The sequence below is a fragment of the Loxodonta africana genome, chromosome 10 (genome assembly GCF_030014295.1).
Source record: "Loxodonta africana isolate mLoxAfr1 chromosome 10, mLoxAfr1.hap2, whole genome shotgun sequence".
NCBI classification, from domain to species: domain Eukaryota; kingdom Metazoa; phylum Chordata; class Mammalia; order Proboscidea; family Elephantidae; genus Loxodonta; species Loxodonta africana.
In genome coordinates, this window is record NC_087351.1 from 107,420,209 (window position 1) to 107,431,814 (window position 11,606).

Sequence of the window (11,606 nt, forward strand, 5' to 3'; positions counted from 1 at the left end):
AATTTCAAATTCTGAATGTAGTCCATACCTTCTGGAGCCATTAAGACTGGACAAATACCTGAAACTATTGCCCTGAAGTAATCTTTAAATCTTAAACTCAAACGAAGCCTTTCCCTGGAGGTCTGCTTAGACCCAAACAACAGTTTAGCTTTTGTAAAGTATATCTGCCTTGAGCACTGACCTCTTTCAGAGATTTATGTTTGTAGGATCAAGTTGACAACCATGTCAAAACGTTAGTTAAGAAGCTTAAGTAGCAGAGAGCTTATGTTAATAATGGTAGAATAAGTTGGAAAAGGATAGCAAGAACCATTATACTACTAGAAGAGCGTAAACAGTGTTACTGAATTATACATGTAGAGTTTCTTGAAATGGTGTATCCTTTGCTGTGTATATTTTCACCAAATAAATAAACAAACAAGTAGAAAAGCTTAAGGTAACTCTGATAGTAATAAGCAATAATAAGATTGTGATATTGATCACTGAGTAACAAAGAATGAAATATGAAAAGTACAAATGTTTGGAAAACAGTGTTGCTTATCCAGGGATAGTGATTCATATTTTCTGTGTTGTCTTATGTATTTATAGAGCTTAATAAGGACTCAGAGGAAAGTATAGAACTTAAAACAGGCTTTATTTTAGGTAGAGACACCAAGACACCAACAAATCTGCCCAAGAGCATTCCTGTTTCTGTCCCTGGGCCCTCTTCTGCCAACCCATCGACAAGTAAGAAATAGTTTTTGTTTATGTCTCTTTTATAAATATTAATTTCAGACAAAGTCACACTATTAAATGAGATATATTGTTCTCAAGCACCTCTTGCTCTTTACTGTTTGTTTTGGTAGTTCTTAGTGGGTAGTACGACAAAGATACATTCTAGGCAGCTCAAACTAAGGAAAGAAAGCGAAACTCATCTGTGCTTTACTGAAAATGATGGTAGCTGGGGAGGGGATGGGAATTAGGGCAGACAAGGGTGAATTGAACAGTTGCATTTTCCTCATTTCTGTTTATTACTCCAGGCAAAGAAATCAAGAAATCCAAACTGATTCGAAGCCAGTCTTTTAATAATCAAGCTTTTCACGCAAAATATGGCAACTTAGACAAGTGCACTAGGTATGACTTGTCAGCTTTTTAATTTAATTTTTTGTTTTATAGTCTCACATCTTTGTGTATTTATTTTGTTATGAAAATAAACCAAGTTAATTGTGAGTTTTTTATAGGACAGTAATTAGTTTTCTTCTGAAAAGGTTGTTACATTAAAAAAATAAAAGTCTACTAATTTGTATAAGAGTAGGTATCCTAGCACTGTAGGAAGAATAGTGCCCCAGCATTACGTAATAACATCATGGAATCCGTGTATGGTTTTATGAGGAAGGTGGTGCTGTATTATATATGACACTTCTGAATGGATGTGGGTGCGCCTGAGCCATTTAATACGTAAATCCATTTGCTATCAATGTTGTTTCTGTCTGTTAAGAAGCCGCTGACATGTTCCTTTGGTAAAGTATCATAACAGAGCTCCCTTGAAAAATGATGCCTGTCTGGTTTTCCACTCAGCTCAGAAGGCAAAATTATAAACAGTTAAGATAAGGAGAGAATTAGCATTAATTAAACAACTCTAATTTTTTTATAAACCAAAAACTAAACCCACTGCCATTGAGTCAATTGCCACTCATAGCAACCCTACAGGACAGAGTAGAACTGCCCCATAGGGCTGTAAATCTTTAGGGGAGTAGACTGCCACATGTTTCTCCTCCAGAGCAGCTGGTGGGTTCAAACCTTTTGGTTAGCAGTCGAGCTCTTAACGACTGTGCCACCAGGGATCCTTATGATTTTTTTCATAGGCGCTATATAATACAGAATATAAGAGCTGCATATCAATTGACAAGTAAAATAATTTTAAGAAAGTGTAAATGCTTTTAGAAGTATTCACTTATTTATCGAGATAAATAACATTGTACCAAAAAAAAAAAAAACCCACACATTTTTCTTTTATTAAAGATAGTCTAGTCCAGATTTTCAGCAATTTCTGGACATTTTCAGTACATCCATCTAGAGTTTCTATCCAGTAGGGTGACCTGAAGAGGGATAAAAGGAATTAGAGATAAAGGTCAGTTGTTGCCAAGAAAATTTTACCATCTCACCTGTGTTAGCTGAACATTAAAAGAAAAATTGTTAGTCTGATGCAGAGGTTTAAGAAAGCTCTTTTAAGTTACAAAGTAAGGGTTATGAGACCTGAAATCTAAAAATAAATGAGAAATAAAAGCAGCAAAGGTATTTCATAAACAGTAGGAGAAAATATTGAAAAAGAGGGGTGGGGCTGAAACAGACCAAGTGCTAGCTGACCATGACTGAAAGAAGCATGTTCTTGGATTTTACACTAAATCATGTTCTTTTCTAGTAAAAGCTCTGCAGCAGGATATGCACCTCCAGCCTCAGGGTTAACAAAGAGTTCTGTGCTTTCACTAACTGGTAAGTAGCAATCTGAGCACTTCCGAAACATGATTAAAAAAAAAAATCTTAAATAACCCGATTTAAAACAAATTCCTAGATAAAGTGTTTCTCCTAAATTTATGTCTTTATCAAATCCCTAAGAAATGAAGCTTTCCCATAGCAATTGAGGGAATACTTGACTACATGTATTACTTCGTTTTCACTGTGTTAAGGCCAATAATTCAATGCTTTTAGAAGAGAAAAAGGGCAAAATGATAGGATAAGTTTCATCACAGCCTGAGGGACTGCAGAAACATAGACTAAACATTTTTTGCAGTCATTTTTAAGGACGTTAAGAACAGTAGGTCTTCACTGTGATCATATGCATCCTACAAAATACTTGACTAATGTCCCTTAAAACTGTCAAGGTCATCAAAAACAAAGGAAAGCCTGAGAAACTCACAGCTAAGAGGAGCCTAAGTAGACATGACAACTAAATGAAAGGTGGTAACCTGAATGGGACCCTGGAACAGAAAAAGGCATTAGATTAAAAAATCAGGAAACTGAATGAACTATGGACTTTAGTTAATAATAATGTATCAATATTGATTGATTTATTGTAATAAATATAGCATATTAATGTGAGATCTTAACAATTAGGGAAATTGTAAGAAGGATATGTGGGAATTCTCTGTACTCATCTCAATTTTCCTGCAAATCTAAACTGTTGGAAAGGTATATTTGAAAATACAATTTACAATAGCTTCAAAAACATTAAATGTTTAGGGATAAATTTGACACAATGTGTATAATATATACACTAAAAACTTCAAAACATTGCTGAAAGAAATCAAAGATCTAAATAAATGGAGAGATAAACCATGTTTATGGATTAGAAGACTTAACATATTACAATGTCAGTACTTTCTAAATTCATCCATAGATTCAATACAATCAAAATTCCTGCAGTCTTTTTGCAGACATTTATGAGCCAATTCTAAAATCTATATGAAAATGCAAAAGACCTAATATAGCCAAAACAGTTTTGAAAAAGACAAAGTTAGAGAACTTGAACTACTTGATTTCAACACTTACATAAAGCTGTAGTAATCAAGACAGTGTGACCATATTGACATATTTGGTCAATTGATTTTCAACAGAGGCTCCAAGATAAATCAATGGTGGGAACAATTGGATGTCTATATGAAACATAAATGGACCTCAGTTCTTCGACTGTACATAAAGTTAACCCAAAATAGATTGTAAACCTAAAAGCTAAACCCATGCAATTTCTAGAGGAAAAATCAGAAGAAAGCCTCGAAATTTTGAAATAAAGGTTTCTACTAACCATGAAAGAAAAATACTAATGTATTGGACTTCATCAAAACGTAAAACTTATGCTCTTTGAAAGAGAGCATCAAGAAAATAAAGACACAGATTGGGAGAAAATATTCATAATATGTATATCTAACAAAGAACTTGTATCCAGAATATATACAGGAAATTTAAAAATCCAATAATAAGAAGGCAGCGCAATAGTAAAATGAGTAAAAGATTTGAACATTCACTTCACAGAAGAAGATAAGCAAATAGTACATGGAAAGATGCTGTCTTAGTTATCAAGTACCACTATAACAGAAATACCACAAGTAGATGGCTGTAACAAACAGAAGTCGATTCTCTCACAGCCTAGTAGGCTGGAAGTCTGAATTGAGGGTGCCAGCTTCAAGGGAAGGCTTTCTGCCTCTGTCGGCTCTGGGGGAAGGTCCTTGCCATTGATCTTCCTTGGTTGAGGAGCTTCTCAGAGCAGGGACCCTGGGTCCAAAGAACAAACTATTCTCCTGGCTCTTGTTTCCTGGTGATACGAGGTCACCCTGTCTCTTTGCTCACTACTCTCTTTTATATCTCAAAAGAGATTGACTTAAGACACAACCTAATCTTGTAGTTTGAGTCCTGCCTCATTAACATAACTGCCTCTAATCCTGCCTCATTAACATCATAGAGATAGGATTTATAACATATAGGAAAATCACATCAGATGACAGTGGTGGACAGTTACACAATAATGGGAATCATGGCCTAGCCAAGTTGATACACATTTTTGGGGGACACAATTCAATCTATGACAGATGGTTAACATCACTAGTTATTAGGGAAATGCAACATAGAAACAATGATAAAGATAAATATGACATGCTCTACATATCACTACCCACTGCCGTCGAGTCGATTCCGACTCATAGCAACCCTATAGGACAGAGTAGGACTGCCCGATAGAGTTTCCAAGGAGCGCCTGGCAGATGTGAACTGCCGACCTCTTGGTTAGCAGCCATAGCACTTAACCACTATGCCACATACCACGAGAATGTCTAAAATTAAAAAGGTTTACAGTACCAAGAGTTTGTGAGGATATGGGATAACTAGAACTCTCATACATAGTTGGGTATGATCAATCACTTTGGACAATAGTTTGGCAGTCTCTTATAAAGAGATATATATGTATGTGTGTATATATATATATATATATATATATATATACAGCAAAAACCCATTGCTATCGAGTCGATTCCATAGTGACCGTACGGGACAGAGTAGAACTGCCCCATAGGGTTTCCAAGTAGCAGCTGGTAGATTCAAACTGCCGACTTTTTGATTAGCAGTCAAGCTCGTAACCACTGTGGCACCAGGGCTCCATCCCAGCGACTCTACTTCTAGGCATTTACTGAAGAGAAATGAAAACAGACATCCACACATAGACTTGTACACAAATGTTTAAAGCAGCTTTATTTCTAATAGAAACTGGAAACAATCCAAGTATCTATCAACAGGAGAATGGATAAACAAGTGCCATTTATGTAATTCTAGTCAATATTAAAAAGGAACAAAGTATTGATACACACAGTAACAGGAATAAATCTCAAAACAATTATCCAGAATGAAAGAAGTCAGAGCAAAAAAAAAAAAAAGTACATGCGGTATGATTTCGTTTATATAAAATTTTAGAAAATGCAAACTAATCTATAGTTACAGAAGGCAAATCAGTGGTTGCCCGGGCGTGTGGGGAGGGATGGTGAGCAGGGATTATAGCGGGCATGAGGACACTTTTGGTAGCTTGATTGTGGGATGGCTTCGTGGCTGTATATGTCAAAACTTATCATACTGTATGCTGAAATTGTGCATTTATTGTTTGTAAATTACACCTTTATAAATTGAGTTGATTTAAAAAGAAAAAAAAAATCAGCTTTAACCTTTTCTTCTCCGAGGTTAATACCGTTCTTGGTGTGTTCAACATGTCTGTCTGTACACGTATCACTTTCAGATGATTCATTCCGGACCCGTAATGCCAGCAGCCTTCCAGCTGCCTTTTCTCCTAATTCTGCATTACCAAGCACTTCACGTGGGACAAGTAACTCGGCGGAGTCAAAGAGCAGCGGAAGTAAAGATACGCAACCACGGAAGGCTGCCTTGTAAGTAATCAAGAGACACACTTCTAAGTGTTTCTCCTGCCCTTTTTCTCAGTGCAGTTTCCTTCCCACTTAAACACTTCCTAAAGAGTAGGAAGTGTCTATAATGAGGAAATGTTACAAGTTAAAAGCAGTTTTTATTACATGTGACTCTGTTAGGCTAGATACATAAAATGATTTCTGTGTGGCAGACTCTGTAATATTAGGGAACCAACAAGAAACATATAAGTGGCTCCCCCTAGTATCTGAGAGCTATTTATCTTTCTGTAAAATGTTTGGATTCAGGGAATTATTTCTGAGAAAACACTGAGTGTAATTGCATCCCTTGAATGGCTAACTGGAGTATACAGTGTTGAATTGCTCAGTACCGGAAGGATGAGTACAACTAATGCCACTTAAGACGTATTCCTCTAGCAGAAGATCCAGAGTGGCGGGTCCAGGAAACGAGAGATTTTACAGACTCTCTCCTTGTGCCTTGATGTTGAGGATGTAAAGGGCCTTTTGTTCTCCTTTTCCCTCATGGTCCTTTTTATGTGCTATTTGTATCGTGTCTGAATTGTTGAAGCCCTCGTTTCTTTTAGCTTAAACTTTAAGAGAGGACTACCATAAAAATCACCCTGAGGAGAGATCAGATCAAGGTAGAAATGATTCAGCCCAGGTGCCTGAACTGTAGCTTCAGGTTTGTCCTCTCATATGGGACACCTGAGCCTTCTAATGAGAACAGAATTTAAACAGGATTCAGATTTTCTTCTGCATATGTTTCGTCTCATTCATGGGCATATTCTAATAAAATTTCTCAAATACATCTTTGTGGAAACGCCATGCTGGGATCTTTTTTTTTTTTTAATTAAAAAAAATTTTTATTGTGCTTTAAGAGAAAGTTTTGGAGTGGTTTTAAGGAGGAGTCCAGCATAGAGTTTTTATTTATAATAAAATTTATTACAAATTTTAATTGGCTATTGGGTGTATACAAATACAGATCTGTGTACCCAACTTGATTCAGAATTTTGAAACCTTTACTGAATGAAGCTCAAGGAAAGACTAGAAATATATAGTAGAAAGAAGTGAGAGTAATAGAAAAAGGTAACACTGATATTACAGATGGTGGGACCTTTCTAATTGTGCTGTCGAAGGGGATACTCTTTATCCGAGCAGTTACTGATGTAATGATTAGACTGTGGAAATTCCACGTAAGAGTCATGGTAGCAGAGAGTGCAGGACCTCATGGTTCGTCCTCTCAGGCACTCCACCTAACATCCTGAGATCCTCTGCTCTGTCACCCTGAACCTCCTCTCAAAAGGCTTCCCTAGGATCCTACTATTAAAGGACACATTTAATAACACTAGAATGTAATTCATCTTCTTCTCAACTTATTTTTCTGAATGATTCAGGCATTTTTATAGCAAAGACCATTGAAACCTAAGATATTTATACCAGCTCTCCTTTATCTCATACTATCTTTACCCGTTCTTCCATTGTTAAGAGTCTATGTTTTTCCTTTTTATAAACTGAATTTGCTTTTCCTTGGGAAAAAAATATATAAAATTGGTTATTTTTTTAAAAAACGAATCTAGAAACACTCTGTTAACAAACCACACACCAGGTTTGTTTCTTGTTTTCTGAATATTGTGAAGAAAAAGGATGTTAGTACCCAAGGCACTTTTCTAACATGTGGCTGGATGTCAAAGGCCATAAGCACATTTCCATATAATGTGACTCTAATCTGGACTTTCTCATGAGTATGCACTGGCACATAGCAGATATGGGTGATTAAAATCAACACCAGTCTTTTTCTGTGAAGTATTATCCATAATTCAGAGCTATGCCATATCTAAATGAAAATGTAGCCTTTAAAAGGAAAAAGAGCCTATGACGTGGTTTTAGAAATTTTTGCTTTGCATAAAATCACATGCAAGACGTTCCCTACCTTCTCAGTTTCACAGAGATGTCATATCTGATATTTAGTAATACCAGCCTCTAAAAGGAAACACAGATATGTATTCTGTCTTATGCCTTTTAAGACCAGACGATTGATACATTCAGGCCTGTGTTAATTGGTTATGGCTATACAAAATGCAAAATGTGTGAAAAGTTGCATGAGTGAATTTTTTTCCTAAGTTGAATGCTAAGTGCACATATGATTTTTGATAATTAAAGGTAATTTCAAGTAATCTTTAGTGTAATTAATTTTCTTCCTGAATCAACATTCTCATATATCAGGTTTATTTAAAGTGGATTATATCTGTGTTTATTTACTTTGTGAACATCATATGGATAATTTTTTTCTTTCCCTCTCTTTTTTGCTTTCCCTTCCTTCTCTCTTTCTTTCTCTAACTTGCTTTTTCTATTCCTTTCTCATTTTTTGACAAAGAAAATCCAGAAAATCCAATCCTTAAATCATCTGTTTGATGAAGGAGGCCAAAGACAGCTGGAGATACTGTGATTGATGGACAAAAGCTAAAGCCATAGCTTGGCTTTTTTTTTTTCTGTCTTTTTTTAAGGGATGGAACAAAGAACTGTAATAGCATCTGATGTTGTTAAACTTTCCATGTTTGAAATCAGATTCCCTAGGAGGTATAATATATATTTCTGTGAATAATAGCGTGGTCGCAGAATTCCAATTCTGACAAAAAACCAACTTCAGGTATGTGCTGTAACTACTGCTGCAAAAGAGACAAAGTCTGCCTTTATTTGTGCAGGGAACCATCTATTTTGTTGTGCTCATCTAGAGTTTTAGCATTTAAAAATTGTATGAAAGTCCAAATCAGCTGAAATTACCTTAGCTAGAGAATCACTTGGAAGGGGACCGTGGACGTGAGGAAGATACTACCTTATCTAACCAATCTTCAAGCCCAATTGAAAAGTCATACTGAAGAGGGTACAAAAAACTGTCTGCAGTTTTATCAGTCCTAGTGACAAAATGTACCTGGACATTGACAAATTCAAATTTGACAATGAAAATTCTTCAAAGATTTCTGATAACTTTTAGCTACAAGTACCTTAAAAATAATAGATTGATGATTTCCTTTATTTCCTAGAATTTATTTTATAAGTACTTTGTTTACATTTTAGATTGTATCTGTCCTTAGTTTCAAATGATGAGTCTAGTTTGAATCAGCTGTTACTCCAAGCTATCATGCTTAAGCTATGTCAACAACATTTATTTGTACTAATGCTAATATGACCATCAGAATTTGCCTGTGGAACATAAACAGTTCTTAATTAAACAAAAAAAGTCATTTCTTGAGATATACTGTATGAAGCTATTGTCAGCTTCTCTATTTCAAAATGCAATCAGCATATAACTATATTGGTATTAGAAGATGTTTGTTTTTTAAAATCCATTGATGTATGATAAAGATGATTTAATTTGTGAATGCATATGTGTGTGTGGTTACTTTTTATAATGTGAAATAATGAATAATGAATTGACTCAAAATAAAACATAGGTTAATGAGAAACCTGTGTTCTTGAAAAAAGTTTTAAACATTTTCCTGCAGTTTTTATTTTATAATTAAAGAGTAAGACAGTTCGTGTTTAAGTAATGAATGGTAGAAACGTACTAGTATCAGCTGTGAGTTACTCAGGGCATGGTTATTCAATGTGAGTCTTTTTCATGCTGTTTGCTTTCTCTTTACCCTCCTTATAAGGAGACCTGGTGGTGCAGTGGTTAAGTGCTTGGCTGCTATCCGAAAGGTTGGTGGTTTGAATCCACCAGGTACTCCACAGGAGGAAGATGTGGCAGTCTGCTTCTGTAAAGATTAAAAAAAACAAAAAATACAGCTCTGGAAACCCTATGGGGCAGTTTTACTCTGCCCTGTAGGTCGCTGTGAGTCAGAATTGACTCAACAGGAACGGGTTTGGTTTTTGGTTTTTACCCTCCTTGTGGCCTCTTTTTGGCTATTTTTTAGTGATTCTTAATATCCTTCACGAAAGGATAGTCAAGTAAATGGAATTGTTCAACTACTCATTTTATTTGTCAGTACTGTAGTTAAAGATTGGGTAGGTATAAAGAACTTGATGATATTGGCTAAACGAATTTAGTACATGCTCCGTGGATTTCATGTTACTATGTTTCCACGAGCATCAATAGTGTAGGATTGAATATAGCATGATCTAGCTAGAGTATGTTGGATTTATAATGGGACATCAAAGTTGCATCCGTGTTTCTGCACTTTGATAGTCAGCATTGACAGTAATTTAAATAGATGGAGAATTTCAGTTTATTCATCAAATAGTAAATTTAGTAGAGTTATAAACTTTTATTTTCCCACCATGTATGTGAGAGAAGAGGAGAGTGATTTGACACAGAACAGTGACTACCATAATTTAGGGATATAGAGAAGTCCATGCAATCTTATTTCTAGGGACTCAATTATCACTTAAAACAGTTAATCCAATTACTTTTGGAAGTCATTTTTTTTCTAAAGAACATGATAATTTTTAAAAATCTTTGTTAAAATTATACTTCCAAGTTCAGACTTATAGACGCAGAATAAAGAACAATTGGTGACAGCTATGGGTAACCACACATATCTTAATTTATATCAGAAAATAAGATAGATATTCTTATAAAAGCTCTCAGTTTAACAGGTTATCAAATAGCTTCTTCGAACTAGTTGTATGACAAGGAAAGATCCCCCTCTACCTGTAGCTACATCAAAAAGGGAACACTTCCCTCATCTTTTTGCTAATTATGGAAACTTGTATTTTTAAAGATTGTTGTTGTTGTTGTTGTTAGGTGCCGTCAAGTCGATTCTGACTCATTGCGACCCTATGCACAACAGAATGAAACACTGCCCGGTTCTGCGCCATACTTACAAACATTGTCATGCTTAAGCCTATTGTTGCAGTCACCGTATCAGTCCATCTCATTGAGGGTCTTCCTCTTTTTTGCTGACCCTCTGCTTTAACAAGCGTAATGTTCTTCTCCAGGGACTGACCCCTCCTGATAACATGTCCAAAGTTTATGAGACATAATCTCGCCATCCTCGCTTCTAGAGAGCATTCTGGTCATACTTCTTCCAAGACAGATTTGTTCATTCTTCTGGTAGTCCATGGTATATTCAGTATTCTTCTCCAGTACCACAATTCAAAGGCATCAATTCTTCTTTGGTCTTCTTTATTCATCATCCAGCTTTCACATACATCTTGACAACTTCACTCTTTTCTTTGTTTATTGTGATGTTGCTTATTGATACAGTTGTGAAGATTTCTTTATGTTGAGGTGTAATCCGTACTGAAGGCTGTGGTCTTTGATCTTCATTAGTAAGTGCTTCAACCATATGTAGGGAAGCATTAAAAAAGTCTTTGAACTAGAGAATAGGGCCATTTTCTGACTTGCAGAGTAATGTGTTAGGTATGATTGTTGTGTTATTGTTGCTGTTTTAAAGAAGTGTGCGTGGGGAGGGGAGGGTGGGAGTGTGATTTGTATGCTGTATGAATCCTTCAGTGATAATGAACCATTTCATAAATGGGTTTGGCCGTATTCATTCTAGAAGGCGTTGTGTTCTCATAGACTTTGTTTTCTAGATTTCACCTCTTGGAAGTGGGACATTTGACTAAATCATCTTTTACTCCTCTTTCTACTATTTTTCCTCAAACAGACCTAACTAATTAAACCCAAGAAGGTCACTTATGAGCGTCAGTTAGATCAGTCCTCCATCTTTGTTGCCCTCTTTCTAGGCCAATACAGTTGCCTGGCCTTTCACA

At 35.8% G+C, this 11,606-nt stretch overlaps 1 protein-coding gene across 1 annotated transcript in view; it reads left to right on the top strand.

Annotated features, from left to right (window-relative positions):
* Positions 1–9,641, top strand: part of PPP4R4 (protein phosphatase 4 regulatory subunit 4) — a 139,417-nt gene extending 129,776 nt beyond the window's left edge. Inside the window, exons 21-25 of the mRNA XM_003408846.4 lie at positions 640–723; positions 1,017–1,110; positions 2,399–2,469; positions 5,750–5,897; positions 8,266–9,641. Coding sequence (XP_003408894.1) covers positions 640–723; positions 1,017–1,110; positions 2,399–2,469; positions 5,750–5,897; positions 8,266–8,290 — 422 coding nt within the window. The 3' untranslated portion in view covers positions 8,291–9,641. The remainder of the gene's footprint in view (positions 1–639; positions 724–1,016; positions 1,111–2,398; positions 2,470–5,749; positions 5,898–8,265) is intronic.
* Positions 9,642–11,606: the final 1,965 nt, after the last annotated feature.